The sequence below is a fragment of the Equus asinus genome, chromosome 20, assembly GCF_041296235.1.
Source record: "Equus asinus isolate D_3611 breed Donkey chromosome 20, EquAss-T2T_v2, whole genome shotgun sequence".
Classification (NCBI taxonomy): Eukaryota; Metazoa; Chordata; class Mammalia; order Perissodactyla; family Equidae; genus Equus; species Equus asinus.
The window spans coordinates 100,917,531-100,934,923 of NC_091809.1; the positions used below are offsets into that span (position 1 = coordinate 100,917,531).

Here is a 17,393-nt window from a genome sequence, read left to right on the forward strand (position 1 = left end):
TGACCCAAAGTCACATGGATTGTAGGTGACAAAGCAAAAATTCCAACTCAGGTCTCACTCCACATTCAAGATTTTGTCCATCAGACCTCCAATTCCAGTAGGCACTACGGTTCACCAGTCAGGAGCTGTTTTCACTGCCCCAGTCCTCACTGAGGCTATTCCTTTCCCCCTGCTTTTCCTCATGAGCCACTGACTCAGATTGTGAGTCTAGAGACGGCTACCAGGTCTCCTGCAGACCCAACTACCACCTAGTGATAGAAAAGCCAGAGTCCAGGGCCACTTTCTGATCAGAGTTGTCCTCTCTGATCAGAGAGGAAGATGTTGGTGTCACAGAGCTGGCAATGAGAAGACTGAGAGCCCTGAGAGGCAGGTTCAAGTCCTGTTCTGCCATGTCCATGCAACCTGGAACTCGTGACAGCTTTCTCTTTGAACTTTAGTTTCCTCATCCCTAGAACAAAGGCAGCAACATCTGCCCTGCCCACTACTCAGGGGTCAGAGCCAATAATGATGTCTTTCTTCTCCTACTTCCAGGCAGTTGCCAGACTGTGCTGGATGGACCCACTACAGAGTAGAGTGAACTAGTCCGTCCCTGAGACCTCCCACACTAACCTCATCACACCAGAAGACAATATGGCTTTCAATCTAACGAGGAAGATGCAAGCCACCCAACAGGAGCTCTCACACTTTTTTCAGCACACTTCTAATACAAAGACAAATAAGACAGAATATGCTCTCAAAGAACTCAGTTTGATTTAGAGATGGACACATTCATAATTACTTTATTACAGTATTGGGCAGCAACTCTGACCTTTCTTTGTGAATTCTGGGCACCTTGCCCTGTGCACGGCCTGCAGTAGGATGCAGTAAACACTTATTGAGGAAATAAATAAAACTAAGATATACCATGGTGACAAAGGATACACACACTTCAATAAAAGCATTTCTCTGGTCCACCTTGAAACTTCTATCCCCACATATCCTCCCTTTTTTTTCCACTCCTGTGCAGGAAAAAAAGTGTCCTTCCTCCTTGGCAGAACCAATTCCTTCACAGTGATGTCAATCCTCTCTCTCCTCTCCTTGGGGGCCTGGCTCCGGCTATGGCCTCTCCTTGCATCTTTACTCATAAGCTTTTCTCTCTCTCTCTAATCCTTTCTCTTAGCCTTCTGACCCCCTCCAGTTTCCCTGAGCTTACAAAACCAACTCAAACCAAGCTCTCCTTTCAAGCTCCTGAGCCTGTTCTCATCCTTCTTTGGCCAACGAATCTCCTGAAAGGGTCATTCACATCTGCAGCCTCAGTTTCTCATCACCTTTTCATTCCCCATGTCCCTGCTTTAGCTTCCACCTTTCCACCGAAGCTTCTCTCCAAAGTGTCAGCACACCTCCCCATCAGCAGATCCAGGGTCTTCTCAGTCTCTGACCTCCCTGTTGAAATTTCCTTCCTTCTGAGATGCTGCAGTTCCTGGCTTGCTTTCTCCCTCTCTTGTCAATACTCAGTCTCTATCTGGCTGCTCTTCCTCTGCTTTCCTCTTAATGCAAGTTCTTGCCAAGATTCCCCTGTTACTTTATATTAGCTCCCTTGAGAACTAATTTAATGTCAAAGCTTCCAATTCAGGAAGCCTTTCCAGTCACCACCTCCCACCCCAACTCCCCCCAACCCCAACCCTATAGAACCCAACAGAACCACAAGGACTGAAAATGCAAGAAAGAAAAGGTCCCCAAGGACATGGGAAGGGATGGGATCAACATATTTTCATTGTCAGACTCTCTCTTATAGCCATTGTCATATTCTGTTTGTCCCGCAATGAATTTATCTGAGCCCTGCGACAGAAACTGTTCCACTCTTCTCTGCTTCCCCTATTCAGCTAATGCAGTGCTCAGACAGACAGGTATACACAAGCCTCTGCTGGATTAAAGAAGAAAAGCCAAAGATGAATAAGCGTGAAAGCACTCAGTAAATTGTGAAGTGTTAAAGGACTATACGCCTCATCACCAACAGCCTTCGTAAGAAACTTCAGGGTTGTTCAAGCACATCACAGGGGCAAAGCCTGTCTGTTCTCTGGCTCTGCAGGACATCTGATCCTTAAATGCCTAAAAACACGGGAATGCCTATTTCTGAACTGGCCTGGAACCGAGAAGCGCAGACTATGGGGAGACAGAAGAGGAGCACATCCCTGCCAAACCATTTCTTTCATTCATTTTTTACTTATTCAGTCAGCAAACATCTGCTAGCACATATGAAGTGTCAAGAACTATTCTGGATACTGGGAACACAGCTTTGAACAAGACAGACAAGGCCCTTGCCCTCTTGGATCTTATGTTTTAGTGTTAAGAGAGAGATGATTAACTATAAATAGATACGAAAAGCGCAGGTAGTAAGTAAGCACTTGCTGTATCATATCCTTTTCCACCTCTTTCAAACAAGGCAGCCCAGCCCTGGCTGGTCGTTCTTCCTCTCTTCTGAGTGTTCACACAGACAAAACCAGTCCACAGCTTTGAGACTGTGTGTGTTACTTCTCCTCCCGTTAGGTCAGCAGCAACAGCACCAACGTGCTGGCCTTTCTAATCTCCCACGAAACAGTCTTTGGGTAAACACTGCTACGCCATTTTGGGGAGGCCTCAAAAACTAGCTACACCTGGAAGGTTCTGACTGCCCGGGCGCCATGGCCTCAGCAACCTCACACTCGTCTAAGAACGGCAAAGGCGCCACAGGTTCCTCACCACAGAGCTACTTGGGAATGCTTTTTCAGGTTGTGTTCAATTCTGCCAGAGCCCTCCGGACTCAGCTGATTGCTGGTGGTAGATTCTGTGTTATTTAGGGCACCAAAGTCCCACAGTCTTGACACAAACTTAAAATTAGAAATGCATAAATATAGGAAAGGAGGAAGGTCATTCAGGAAAAGTAGCCTTCCGAGGGAGCTGCAGGACAAAGATGCCCTGGAAACTTCCAGGTTCATTAATGGGTTTTACACAGCATTCAAGTGGGATTCCTCCTTCAGAAATAACACTGTAGAAAGCGTAGGGGACTGGCTCAAACCTCAGCTAACACAGCCGAGTGAGTGACTCTGCAAACTAAAAATAGCTCCTTTCCCACTCGTTCTGACAGATTTCACTGAGACCCTGTGCACAGGTTGATCCTCTAACAAACAGTTTTAGTCCTGCAGCAAAATGAGGGCTGATGGCATCTGGCATGAGAATTACCCCGTCTCTGGTTCAGCTCTTGTTTATTGCCACGTTTCCCGCTTCTGCTCCACTGGCTGTGCACGTGCACACCGAGCTCCCTCACTGGCATTTGGTGCTCCTCAACCAAACGTGGGCAGAATTTAAACCAGGAACATGACTCAGGACGATGGCTGCAGACTGAGCCCAGAGCAAGGCCCTCAGAAACACTGGGATTCAGGCTTTTTGTCTTGTGTCTTTTCCTAATTCCTAGCTGGCCTCTCTGGGCCTCAGTTTCCTCAATTAGAAAATGATAATTATCCCCCTTCTGCCTTATTTCATAGCATTACACTTGGATCAAATGAGATAACGTGTGTGGAAGTTATTTTCCTTCAGATCATACTCCTATCAGAAGGAGGGATGGCAGTGACGGGGCAGGCTAGACAGGCAGCCAGACCGGACCACTGGAACGCACAGGCATCCCAACTGCACCAGGAGTTAAACACGGACCTGGATTCACAGTTTTAGTGCTTGTTGTGCTCCCTCTTCCTGGAATGTCCTTTCACCTTTGCTAAACTCCTACATGTTTAAGAACCTACTTCAAACAACACTTCTTTTCTGTTAGTGACTTCAGAATAAATCATTCCATCTTCACTGAGCCCTTGGCCTTTTATACATACCTCTCATAGCACTTTTCACTCTGTACAGTAAGGATTTATCTATCTAGGTTCCTGGAAGTTCTCTGACAGCAAAGATCATGTATTCCTTATCTTTGTAACCACTTCCCCACGCACCACCACTATGTGGCTGACGCAGGCACACAGCAGGTGTCAACTAATGTTTACCGGGTTGACTATGGAATGGGCAAGAGCCCAAAGCCAAGAAAGAGGTACAGCAAGAGAGCAGAAAAGTTGGGACGGCACAGACAGAGCCAGCAGAGGGGCTGTCAGGCAGGGAGTCCAGGAAGGTAGTGTCACCAGGTCTGCCTGCCCTGGCACTAAGGGCACAGCCACAGGGACGAGAATCAAAGCCAAACCTGGGAGGTCCTGAAAAAATGAGGGATTGAACAGGGAGCAGGGGGACCATACTGAGGTCCAGGGACCAAGGAGTAGGAGCCTCATACTAAGTACCAGTGAACTAGAAGGGAACAACAGGGCTTGGGGACAAGGAAGAAGGGCAGAGAACAGAGCCAAGGCAAAGAAGGAGAGCAAGGCTGAAACGGTAGTGAAGCCTGGAACTTCCAGATAAGTTAACATTCCCAGGTCTGCCAGGGTGGAGCCAGAAGCTGGGAGTTAAGTGACTTGGCTGTAACACTGAGGGACTCCAGAGACAGGAGCCATTACACATTTAAGTAGTGATCATTTCCATGAAATGGAATCAGAGATGGAAAGGACTCTTAGATCTATAGGAAACATTAGGAATCATCTGCTCTAACATCCTGGGGGAACAGAAGGTCCAGGAGGAAAAGGGGCTTGCACAAACTCACTCAGCTGGGCAGAACCAAAGCTCGAACCCAGGCTTTCTGACTCCCATCTAGTTCTTGTCTCCCAAGGGCTGTTGACCTTCAGTCAAGCAGGTTTCCTGCCGGTTACACTTACATACCAGGTGCCCAATTCTAGCTGCTTCAGAATCCTGGGGAGGCCCCAGTGTCCCCACTAAGTGAGCATAAGCACTTCTGCCTAGTTGTGAATGCTTCCACCTTTGGACAGAGTCCAGAGCCAATGTTCCACAGGAAATGTGCAGGGAACATCCCCACCTGGGGCTTAGAAAGCAAAAAGCTGCTGTGGAATATGTTTAGTGCTAAGAAGCAAACAAAATTGCTCATACACACCCTGCCCTGACACGTGCTTGAGGGGATTAATCCCAACTGCTGTGCTACCCCTGGAATTTTCCTGGAGTGGCTAGAGAGACCCAGTATCTAAGGTAAAGCTTAAATACACAAGTTTCATATACAGAATGCAGGAAAAACCTAGTTTTCACCAGTGTATGAACATTAAAGGAAGGCCCAGCAGGTCTAAAATCTCAGTCTTTCTCAGGCTAAACGTGAGACACAGCTCAAAAGAAAAGAATTGAGACTCTCAGGGAACCAGAGACCCTGACTCCCAGACTTCTAGAACTTTCATCCAGCTAAGGGCACACATGCAAAAGGACATAAGCAATTTTACGTTGTCTATACAGGAAGTATGTGAGCTTCAAGTACTCAAGTCCAAGCCCCAGCCCCACTGTTTACCTGCTGTGCAATCCGGGGCCAGTGACTCACCCACTCTGACCTTGGTTTCCTTGTGCGTAAAGCAATGATTATAATACCTGTGCCCATGCTCATTATGAAGATGAAACAATATATGTAAAGCATTTAGCACACTGCCTGGCCCATAATAAGCACTAAGTAATTGTGCTTATTTGCTTTCCTTTGCTCATGGGAAGGGATGGTTATACCACAGTCCACTTCCATCTACCTGTGCTTTCCCCTCCCGCTTGGCTGTCCCTCCAGACTCTTCTGGGCAGACCTACCTGAGGTCCCAGCCCAGACAGCTCATTCCTCCCTCTGCTTATCCCTTGGACAGATAAGGCAATTGGTCAGCTACAGGCCACACTCAATTCCTTGAAGGTCAGGAATCATCAGCTTAGTTTGAGGCTGTTCCTGTCTCCCCAGGTGTCCCTCCACCTCCCCGGCCAAGCCCCTGACCAAGGCAGCGCCTAGTTTAGCATGGCTGTCATCTTTTCCACGGTGAACCCACTCCTAGCAGCTTCCAGCTGCCCCTGGCCTGGCTCTACACCTCAGGCAAATAGATGCCTGACAGGTCAGACACAGACATCAACAGCCAGAGAGAATTCCCAGACTCACCTTCCCAGCAGGAAACAGCCTGGAGTCTGACTCTGCAGTGAGACCTGAGTGTATACACACTAGCACCCCAGAGACTAGAGCAGAGAGGGAGGGAAGCCCTGAAATGAAGCTGCTAAGGGGCTCAGGGTGCAAGTTGACTCTTCAGATTGCCTCAGCAAGAAGCTAAATAAGTCACCTCACTGTCAGGCTCTCAGGCTGTATGTTTGCACTGGCCATGTCTGTCACAGAGCCACACATCATGGCCAGCATAGGGCATTAAAATGCTTCAAAGGGGAAGAAGAGAAAGGAATCAACCGTTACCAGGTGCCTGCTGCATGCCAAGGACTTTCCGAGTAACCCTCGTCAATGTCCTTCCGTGGTCGGTATTATTACCCTCATCTTGCCAATAAAACCAGACTCAGAAAAATCCATGAGGCCTCTATGCCTCCGCTATGCTACCTGATCACAAAGTCTCAAATGTCCTGGGAAAGACAAAGAAAAGCTGAGGAGTCTAAAGCGCTAGGAACCGAGCCCTCAGCACACTAAGTCGCTAGGCAGACAATCTAGCTTAAATACTGCACTGCATTCCCTCGTTCCCTGCTGGGGGAGTTGACTCCTTTCAGACAGAACCTACAGAAATACAGCAGAAGTCATCAAGATGCTCATGGCCTCTGCCCCAGCAATTTCATCCCCAATACTGTATCTTAAGGAAACAGTTCAACAGGGTATTCACTGCAGAATCCATCATAGTGACAAAAAAAAGCAGGGGAGGACATAATCTAAATGTCCAACATTCAAAGAATGATTTGGAAAACCCCAGAACCTTCAGATCATATAATGTTGTAAGACCAAGAGGAAACAAAACAAAGCATTTGTGACAAAATAAATGAAGACCAAATACAAACCACCATAAATGCTATCACTACAACTTTGTAAGTATGTACATGTGTGTACGCAAAAAGGAATGCAGTTGTGTTAGGCCGGTAAGATTATGGATGGTTTTATTATTATTATTACCACGTCTAAATTGTCTTTGTGGTGTGGTTTAGTACCTTTTCAATTAAAGAAAAAGAGAGAGAAAGACAGACAGATCAACCCAGCACTTAGGAAGGGCCCGAGAGGCCCAGGGCTGGGATGTGCAGCAGAAATTGAGAGCCGTCCTACATACCCGGAAGGAGGAGGCCAGGCAGGCCCCAGGGGAAGGGAAGCCCTCTAGGTATGGAGAGGGTTGTAATTAGTCTGATGCTAATTACAGAAGTCTCACTAGCTTATTAATTTTTTGACAGACTCTGAATGAAGACTGAATTCCTTCATTAAGCCAACTTGGGTTCAAAGGCACATTTCCTGCGTGGCCATCCTCACTCTTCTCAAAAACCTAGCCTTTTCTTTTTTTTAAGGACAGCAGTAAAGTAAAATTTAGTACCAGAAACACACACCCTGGAGAAATTAAGACTCAGCCTTAAATGTACAAATTCAAGACATTTCAGGGAACTAAAGGGGCCTGAAGAAGCAACTGAACCGCAGTGTTGTCTACACTGGGAGATATAAACAGAAGTGCAGCATCCTCAGCTCAGACTTAAAGGCCCCCCTTGATCAGGTCCCACCAAACTGTCTGATAGCACCTCATTTTTGCCCCCAGACACCCCATGCTCTAGCCAAACTGAGCCACCAGTGGTCACCACACACTTTCTTCACTTTCTTTCCTCTGTGACTCTGCTCAAGCTGTTGTGCCCAGCCGAAAGTCCTCCTCTTCTTACAGCTGCTTGCTCAAGTCTGACCCATGCTCCCAGGCACAGATCAAAGCCATATCCCCTCAACCCAATTCCTGTATCCTGAATTCATTTCTTATTCTTTGAAGTGGACCCACAGTACTCTGAGCCTCTCTAAAGGAGTTACGTAGTCTGCCTTGTGGTTTAGTTATCTGGGTAACTGCCTTTTCTACCATATTAAACTACAGACAATGTGAGGGCAAGGACCCTTCAGATTCCTGCATGGAACCTACCATAATGCTTGGACTATGAGCACACAGTAGGCCCTCAAAAAACGTTTCACTGAAAGATAGGGAAAAGGAACGCATGACATCTATGGAAAGTCACTTCCTACCTCAGTAGCTCCCATTAAGCAATGCAGAGGTGAAGGCGTGCTCTTCTGTGGTCTCGGGCAGGGGAGAGACAAACCCTGCTTGTCCAGTTTCCAGTTTTCATGAGACTCCAGCTTCCTCCCTAGTTGACCATAGTCCGCACGGCCCCAGGTAAACACCTTGCCAGTTTCTAAAATAAAACATTATTTGAATTAAGGCTACATTCCACAGCTGTGCTCTCATGGGTAGGCAATGAATTACAAGAGAAAGTGTGAACATTTATTTTCGTACCAACAACAATGTACCAGGAGCCTATCTTCCTATAAAGAAAGCACAAGAATTCCCATTTTCACAGCTGTGGGAACTGAGGTTCAGAGAGGTGAAATGACTCACCCAAGATCAAACAAGCGGTGAGTACCACAGTTGGATTCCAACAGAGGCTGATTCTAAAGCCTTGCTCCGACATTCTAACAGATATGGACATGACCACAGGCAACACTTCAACCTCACCGGATGGCCTCCACAGCCTCTCCCCTCCTCACACTGTCCTGTGCTTGGCCCAGGTGTCTGTCCTCAGGATTTCCTCTCTCTCACTCCATCCAGGGATCCTGTCAGCCACCCCGAAGTTCCCCAGCCTCCTGACTTGTCCGTGCCACATCTCAGGGTCTTACTCTGAGCTCAATTAACAGTCAGTTTCACATGTTTTCCCCTCCGTGTATCATAAGAGGGCCTTTCGGAGGCTATGCTCTCGCCCAAAGGAGCAACGCGAACAGTGCCAAGGCCAGTGTCTGTGTGTGCTGGAGGGAAGGGAGGGAGAGAGAAAAAAGGACAAAATCACTGGGAGCCAGAAAAGCATTCAGTCTCCAGATGCACCACCTGGGAAGCTGGCCAGTGCTAAAGACGACAGAAGAAAATGAAATTTGGAAAAGGAGAAATGGCCTTTCTTCTCCCAGATAAGAGAAAATTCACCAAACTCATTCAGTTGTGCCAAGTGCTGCATTTGTTATTTCAACAGAAATGCAAAATCTGATGAGGCATAGATTATTAACAGATTCTCTGCAATAAATATGCATAACCATGTGCGCTGTATAAATTCTTTATACATGTTTATTTTAACAAAGAAAAATTTCGCTTAAGAGACAAAACATCAAGTAATGCATATTAAATTCTAGACAAATCTACTACTTACTCTGTGTTTAGTATCAAAGCTTCATCTGGCCCCACATTCAACATATGGTTTATAGTGTCAGCTAAAAAACAACCACAGACTCATGGGGGACATGTCAGAATATTGCAGGGTACAGGGCTCTGCAGGGATACAGTTCTCAGGATCGACGTGATCACCGACACCAACACAGAAGCCAAGGAGTTCACAGGAATCAGACTCCCAAGCTTCCTCAAAGAGGAAGAAAAGGCTCATGGGGTACTGGGTATATTAAAAGAACTGGGGGGGCTCCATTCGGATGTGCGATCTCATGGCTTGGAATGTGCTGTTCCTGCTGCCATGGCAGCCTTTCCTTACATTATTCATCTGGTAAACTATGGCTCAATCTCTAGAGTCCAGCTTATGTACCACCAGTAATTTGAAACCTTTCTAGACTCCTCAATTCTCCAGAGAAAGGGTGAAATTCACCCTCCTGTGAGTCACCCTTATTATTGTTCTCATCAATTACTATGTTCCATTTGACAGGAGAGAAAATTAGGCTCAGAGAAGCGACCAGCCCAGGGTCACACAGCTAAGCCACATCTCCTATTGGCCCATAGTACCACTTTGCATTGGTTATTCACAGTGGTCCACACCACTGGATAACCACATAACACTCTTCCTCAGCTTCTGCAGGATTAGACCAAATAGCCCATGTGCCCAGGACCCACAAAGCATCCCAAACTGGCAAACTGTCTCTCCACTTGAGCTGGCTAGGACTGACAACCAGACTACCTTAGCAAGGAGACGCCCATGAAGCCTGAGGATGAGACTGTTACTGATTGCATTCCTCTACTGGGAAGAACTGGCAAGTTTCTATCTGCAAGATTACAAAAAGAAATGTCTTATCACTAAATCCCACAACGAATCCCTTCTTATCAAGTAAAAAACATCTTAGAACCTGCTCTGCTATTGATTATTGATGTCCAAGACAGGCAAGACTGCCAGAATATGGTGCTACCATTATTACATCTCCAATAGCATTTCAACCATTCCACTTACGTTGCACTTTTCACCTTCAAAGCACTTTACAAAGATTAACTAATTAATCTTCATGCTCCCTGGGGAGGCCATAGACATTCTATTAGAGACAAGCCCAGAAACCAGGCGGACTATTGTCCAGCCTTCAGTCTCCAACTGAAGTTTGTCAGTCGGGCAGGTGGACTCTCTGAAACTGTCTGTCTGTTTCTCCCCAAAATACACTCTGCATCAGAAGGTTCACAGAGGACAGAGGAGGCTCTTTTCCACTTCCTCTTCTTTTAAATAGACATTAATTGATCACCTCCGATGTGTCCAGCACATTCATAGACACTATCTCAACTAATCCTCATAATAATTCTGTGAAGTACAGATTATTAAGCTTATTTTACAGACGAAGTTAAATGACTTGGTCAAGTCCAAACAACCAGCAAGTGGTGGAATCAAGATGTAAACCTGTGTCTTCTGACTCCGAGACCAATGGTTGCGCCAATGATTGCGCAGCTACAGACACAGACTGAAGAGACCTGGCTGACGACACAGCCATCGTTACAGCATTTCAGGAGGGGAACCCAGATCAAATGGATATGTTCTGTGTACCATCCAGCTTTCCTCCTAGAATGGCCTCCTTCCCAGGAGGCCATGCAGAACTCAGGACTATAGGCGCTGAAATAAAGGCATTAAACACAAGGATTATGATTTTAGGTCACCCAGTGCAAAAGAAAACAACGAATCCACATACAAAAAATGTTCATAATGTAGATAAATGTCTGCCTTAAGCTGAAGCATGCTGTCAACCCCAAGGAGATTCAGATCACAAATTAACAAATGAATCTTTTCCTTAGAGTAAAGAATTATATACTACTGTGATAAAAAATAATACATTAGTGTCATCCAAAAAGTGTAGGTATGTGTCTCCAGATAAATGAGAGAAATGACAAACAGCTCAAAATAAAGTCAGCAAGTAAAATATAATTTAAAGGCACATCCCTGTGAGAATTAACATAGAATAACCATGGAGCCAAGAAATACACACAGCAAAAGTTCCCAATGCAGCATAGAAAAAAACAGGGTCAAATTAGTAGTGTTGAGAAAGAATGCCTAGGGAGCTCTGAGGAAACATTTCGAGCTAGAATCATCTGGCAATTCATCGTGCTCATTTTGGGGACTACTGCTAAATAGACCATGGAGGGACAGCAGACTTGTGAGCAGGGGTGGGGCCTGATGAAAGGAACATTTGGGGATGGTACATGTGGCAAAGGATTGGAGAGGCCAGTAACAATAATATTCACAGCTGACACGTCCTTCCATGGCACTTACTCCGTGCGTGAGCCTTCTGTTCTAAGCCCTCTCTAGGTAGTATCTTGCTTGTCCCTCCCAACTCCTACCAGCCCCACTTTACTGACAGGGAACAAGGCACTTACCCAAAGTTGCAGAGGTAGTAAGTGAAAAGGGAAGGAAGGAAGGAATAACCACAACATGCAAGCCTAAGACGCACCAGGGCTGAAACTGGGGTTGAAGTCATAGGGGGAGAACAAGTAAGAATTTGCAAGGCTTGTCGCCCATTAGATGTGAGAGAAAGGGAACGGGAGGAGAGAAACACCACTCTGAGATTTCAGGATTTCAAGGTTAGTGGGAAGGTGGTGTGCCATTAAAAGAAACAGACAAAGGGGCAGAGGTACTTGATCAAGGGTCCTGTTATTGGAAATCATGAAATGTTGTTTCATTACTAAATGATTTAAGTATACTGGGGCCTTCTGCAAATATCTTATCAAATAGTCAAATATAAATAAAGAGGGAGTGAATGAGGAGAAAGACTACTAGGTGAAAAGCCTTGGGGTGGGGGGGCAGGAGGGGAGAGGGAGGTGTGCTCTAAGGTCAGAGGAGACTCCGGAGGGTGGGTGGATGACAAATATTCAAGGAGCCAGCTTCCTTTACCATCCACCAGATGGCTGCCTGGGATGGCGGTGAGGCAGGTGCGGCAGCCCCAGCTCTGGGCACAGTAAGAAGCTGCTCCAGCAATATCTGAGCTCCTCAGGGAAGAGGAACTTCTACCCTGTTCTAGGGAAAGGGCCCTGAAGGTGACAAGAAGATAGATTACAGTGTAATATAAGGAACATCCATATTTTCTTAACAAAATATGTCCCAAAAGGGAACAGAATGTCACTGAATATATCAAAATGGGGCTAATAAATAGATGGTAGAAATGTTATAAAAAAAGCTATAAAAGAACACCCATGGGTCAGGTAGAGGAAAGGCCATAAGCTCTTCAGTCCTTCCCACCTCTAATATTCCAGGATGCTTTGAGGCCTTCTAGAGGACACACCACACACACACATGAGAAGGAGGCCACTGTCTGCCTAAGAGTTTGTCATATTTATAATTCATCTGTTGACAAACACCAGTTACTCTCAGGGTCATTAATTCTAAGTCCTGAGAGTGTCAGAACCTCATTTCAGTAACTAATCCTTTCTTCTGCCACGTGGACAGAGACTTTATAAAAAGGCACTTGATGATAATAACCAAAGACTGGTCAAACACAGAACTAACTACCCAAGAGTCATCCAGCCCAATCTTCCCATGTAAAGAGCAGGAGAGAGGGAAGGGAGAGAGCTCAGAGCTGAGGTGCTGGAAAGGTCATACCAGGCCACTTCCCGTGCGCAAACGTGCCCTGCCACTCTCCCTCAGGCCTATATACTGCTTCCCTCTGCCTTGGCTGTCTGCACTACCCCCAAACCTGTTCAACTCCTGCTCACTCGTCAACTCTGCTGGGCCCTCAACCCAGATCAGATTCTTTTCTGTAATGACCTCAGAGAACCATGTTCCTCTTCTTGGGAGCTCTTATGCCAGTTTATAAACGTGCACTCATTAGGAGGACTGTTGGATTCACGTCGGCCCCTCCAGAGAGTCCGCTCTGAGAGCAGGGACTGTCTGTTTTCGTTCATCCCTGTATCCTAGAACAAAGCCCAGCACAGCGTAGGTGCTCAATAAAATAGCTGCTGCCTGAATGAACAAATGAATCTAACCATCTCTACCTACCTACTTCTTGCTCACCACTACTGAGCTTTATCATTTGCTGGCTCCACAACCTTGAGCAAATTATTCAACATCTGCAATATGGGAACAATAATATCTACCTTGTAGGGTGGTTACAAGGATACTTTTGCATAAATTATATAATACATAATAGTAAATGTTAGCCACTATTACTATTATTCTTCCAGACTGAACAGCACAGCCTTATCAAGGATTTCCATAGTTCTACCCAGTTTCTACAAAGCTGTCAAATCTTCTCTGCCAACTCCCATCTACCAATGTCTTAGGGTCAATGCCTCTACCACTCAAGGCTTCACCATGGAATTTTTGGATTTTCGTAAGATATAAGCATAGCATCTGGCACACTGTACCACAAATAAATTAAACTAGCGGAAAAAAGGAAGAGAGCAATGGAGAAGAGGGATGAAGCCAGGTGAGCTGGAGAAGAGAGGAAGCTTTAACCTAAGACTCAGAAGATCTGGATCCTAATCCTGGCTTCTCTTCTAGGCTACATGACCTTGAACAGTCCCTTTCTCCTCTGGGGGTCTAGTTTTCTCATCTGTACAATAAGAGGACTGGAATAGATGACCTCCGAGATATCTTCCTGATCTAAACTACAGTAACGATGCCTAAAAATCTTCAGTGTCAAAATGAGTGGTGTACAATCTAATTTTATTGGCACATTTAGTCTTACCAATGTCCTAAAATAAAACATCCACTCTAATATCAAAGACCACTAATATAGTTAACAATCTAAATAAAAATTGGGACTTGACTGTATACCCTGTTATTTTTTTGTAAAATTTCCCAAGTCTACAAAATCCTATGACGAAAATATCACATAGCAAAAGATTTAGAATTTTTCAAAAGTTAATATAGGAATAAAATTTTCAAACATGGGCTCCTCAACTAAAACAGCAGCTTGCAAAGAGACTGAACAAATACATAAGGAACTGGGGAGAATTTATTTATTGAGAGTTGACTCTGTGTAAAACTCCATTTCAGGCACTGCCATTAAGTTATATAATTTTTTTTTTAATTGGCACCTGAGCAAACATCTGTTGCCAATCTTGGGGTATTTTTGTTTTTTTGTTTTTGTTTTTTCTTCTTGTCCCCAAAGGCCCCCAGGACATAGCTGTATATTCTAGTTTTGAGTGCCTCTGGTTGTGCTATGCCGGATGCCACCTCAGGATGGTCTGACAAGTAACGCCATGTCCGTACCTGGGATCCGAACTGGCGAAATCCCAGGCCCCCAAAGCGGAGCCGCAAACTTAACCACTCAGCCACGGGGCCAGCCCCAAGTTATATAATTTAATCAATGCTGAATGCCTGGTGTGAACCCCGTTTTACAGAAAAAGAAACAGATCCCAGAGGTTAAATGACTTGCTTAAGATCACACAGCTAGTAAGTGGCAAAGCCACACTGACAGTGGTGATGATGATGATGATGATGATGATGATGATGATGATGATAATAGCTAATATTTAGAGGGAACTTACTTCCTGCCAAGCTCTTTACATGGATTGTCACATTTTGTCCAAAAAAATACCCCATAGTACACATTATTATAATCCTCAAACAGAGGTAAAGAAATTATAGCACAGAGAAAGGTGAAGTCTTGGGCTCAGAGTCCCCCAGCTGTCAGTGGCAGAGCCTGGATGGAACCCAGCAGCCTGGTCCCAGAGTCGGTGCCCCCATCACTTCCCCACAGAGGATGCACTGGTCTGCGTGACCTCAGCTCCACTTTTTACTGGGTCACATTGCCTCTTCAAAATTGAACTTGCCCAAGGACTTCAGGAGGTTGTTCAGAGTCACAGGGACACAAGTATGGGCCAGGAGCACAAAGAAAGCCCAGCCAGTAAGAGTCATCCTTCACCTACATGAAAAAGATCAGAGTCCCAAAACATGCCAGGCATTCCGCACAGCTGCTCCATTTTCACCACTGACTTATTAGCTGTCATATCAGGAGCACCAGTGATAGGAGTCAAGACACACTGCACCCCGAGGAGCTCCTAGACCGGCTGCAGGACTATCCACCACGCAGGGCCAGGTGGTTCCTAGACAAGAGCAGGGAAGAATGGTGTCTTCTCCCAAACAAGGTGAGGGCATTGCAGGAAGCCCCAGCGCTAATTCGCTTAGTTTGTTTAGCCTCCTCATCATCCACACAGTCCCTCCCTCCAAGCACCTGTCATCTCAGAGCTGGATGCCCACCCCTTTGTCAAGGGCATACCCTACTTCCTCCCTCTCAGGCCTTAGGGTCATGCTCTGCCCCAGCCTGCAAAGCTGGTCAGCCTGTTTGTCCCACCCACCAAACTCCTTCTCACCCCCACGGCCTGGCTCAAATGCCACTCTCTCCCTAAAGTGTCCCATTATCCCCTCATCAGAATAAGCCACTCATTCCTTAGGAGCCACTGGCATGTGCTTGTACCTCTGTTCCAACAACTAATTCTAAGCCACCAAATAAAAGATGATATGATGACATGACTTATGTTGCCCACTGTATTAGCCAAGCTTCTCCAGACAAAGAGAACCAATAGGATCTATATAGAGAGATTTATTATAAGGAATTGGCTCACATGATCATGAAGTCTGGCAAGTCTAAAATCTGCAGAGCCAATGTCTCAGTCCAAAGGCTGTCAAACAGGATAATCCTCTTACTTGGGGAGGGTCACTCTTTTGTTCTATTCAGGTCTTCAACTGATAGGATGAGGCCCACCCACATGGGGAGGGCAATCTGTTTCACTCAGTCTACCACGTAAATGTTAATCTCATCCAAAAACACCCCCACAGAATCACCCAGAATAATGTTTACCAAGTATCTGACCAGCTGAGGTCCAGTCAAGCTGACACATAAAATCCCCCATCACATGCACTGAAGGGTGGAGAACAGCGGTCCTTCCTCTTCTCCCTGCATTGCTCACATCATCCAGCACAGGGCCTGACCCACAGCCGGGGCCCAGTGTTTGCTGAAAGAGGGAAGAGTTCCAGGCATTGCTCTTCCCATGGACTTTTTTTTTTTTTTTTTTTTAAAGATTTTATTTTTTCCTTTTTCTCCCCAAAGCCCCCCGGTACATAGTTGTGTATTCTTCGTTGTGGGTTCTTCTAGTTGTGGCATGTGGGACGCTGCCTCAGCGTGGTTTGATGAGCAGTGCCATGTCCGCGCCCAGGATTCGAACCAACGAAATACTGGGCCGCCTACAGCGGAGAGCGCGAACTTGACCACTCGGCCACAGGGACATGGACTTTTGTATGCCACCCAGGACACCAGAACCCAGCCCAGCCCACTCCCCAATGAGAAAACAGAACTGAGGGAAATAAACAACTTTGTCAAGTCACGTGGACTACTGAGATGCAGAGCCAGGCATTAACAACATCGAACCAATAGTTCCTGAGCACTTCATACACGTCAGGTGCTGTCCCAGGTGCTGGGGCCACAGCAGTGAACAAAACAGACAGAACTCCCTTCCTGGGTAAAAGCTTACATTCTAGTGGGGAGAAGACAACAGCTGACCAACCACACATAAAACATAACCCGTGGCAAATGACTTTACGTGCTCTAGAGAAATATAAAGTAGGGAAAGGGGAAAGGCAGAGCTGGGAGGGAGGCGGCGGCACGGGAGTGCACCCAGCTCCCACCTTGCTGTCTGGGGCTTTTCCTCTACAGCACACTACCTTTCTGAAAGGAAAAACCTTAAATTTAAGAGACCTCAGCCAACTCATGAAGGGGCCGGGAAACTTGCCCTAACTCCCTCTCGGCACTACGATGAAAAGGGAGACAAGACATGAAACACTTTATAAACTCTAAATAGAGGTGCCAGTAATATAATAACCATAACTCTTTCTCTAAAGCCATTTTGCAAGGAACCGTTTCGAGAGGCCAGCCCGTGAGCCCTGCTCCGGCTGAGTGCTAGGCTCCCCGCTCCTGCAGGGGCAGCAGTGCATCAGGCTGCCAGTCATACCCAGCAGCTACTCGGCACCCAGAGAAAAATCCCTGATTGGGGCCAGTACCTCTGCAGATGTTTCCCAGCTCATTCCACATTCAGACTCCACAGATTCTTTGTACACTTTTAGATTCTTATTAATAACATTTTAAAATGTAGATTGCAGCCTAATCT

At 46.1% G+C, this 17,393-nt stretch overlaps 1 protein-coding gene across 39 annotated transcripts in view; it reads right to left on the reverse strand.

Moving 5' to 3' along the window:
- Window positions 1-17,393, reverse strand: part of SERGEF (secretion regulating guanine nucleotide exchange factor) — a 232,699-nt gene that overhangs the window by 176,000 nt on the left and 39,306 nt on the right. For 22 of the 39 annotated variants that reach the window (XM_044753447.2, XM_070491316.1, XM_070491308.1 and 19 more), the window contains one exon: window positions 8,084-8,250. In XM_044753447.2, the coding sequence (XP_044609382.1) occupies window positions 8,084-8,250 (167 nt within the window). Of the gene's footprint in view, window positions 1-8,079; window positions 8,251-17,393 lie in introns of all 39 variants that reach the window. The other 17 variants (XM_070491314.1, XM_070491309.1, XM_070491303.1 and 14 more) reach the window with 1 other exon arrangement.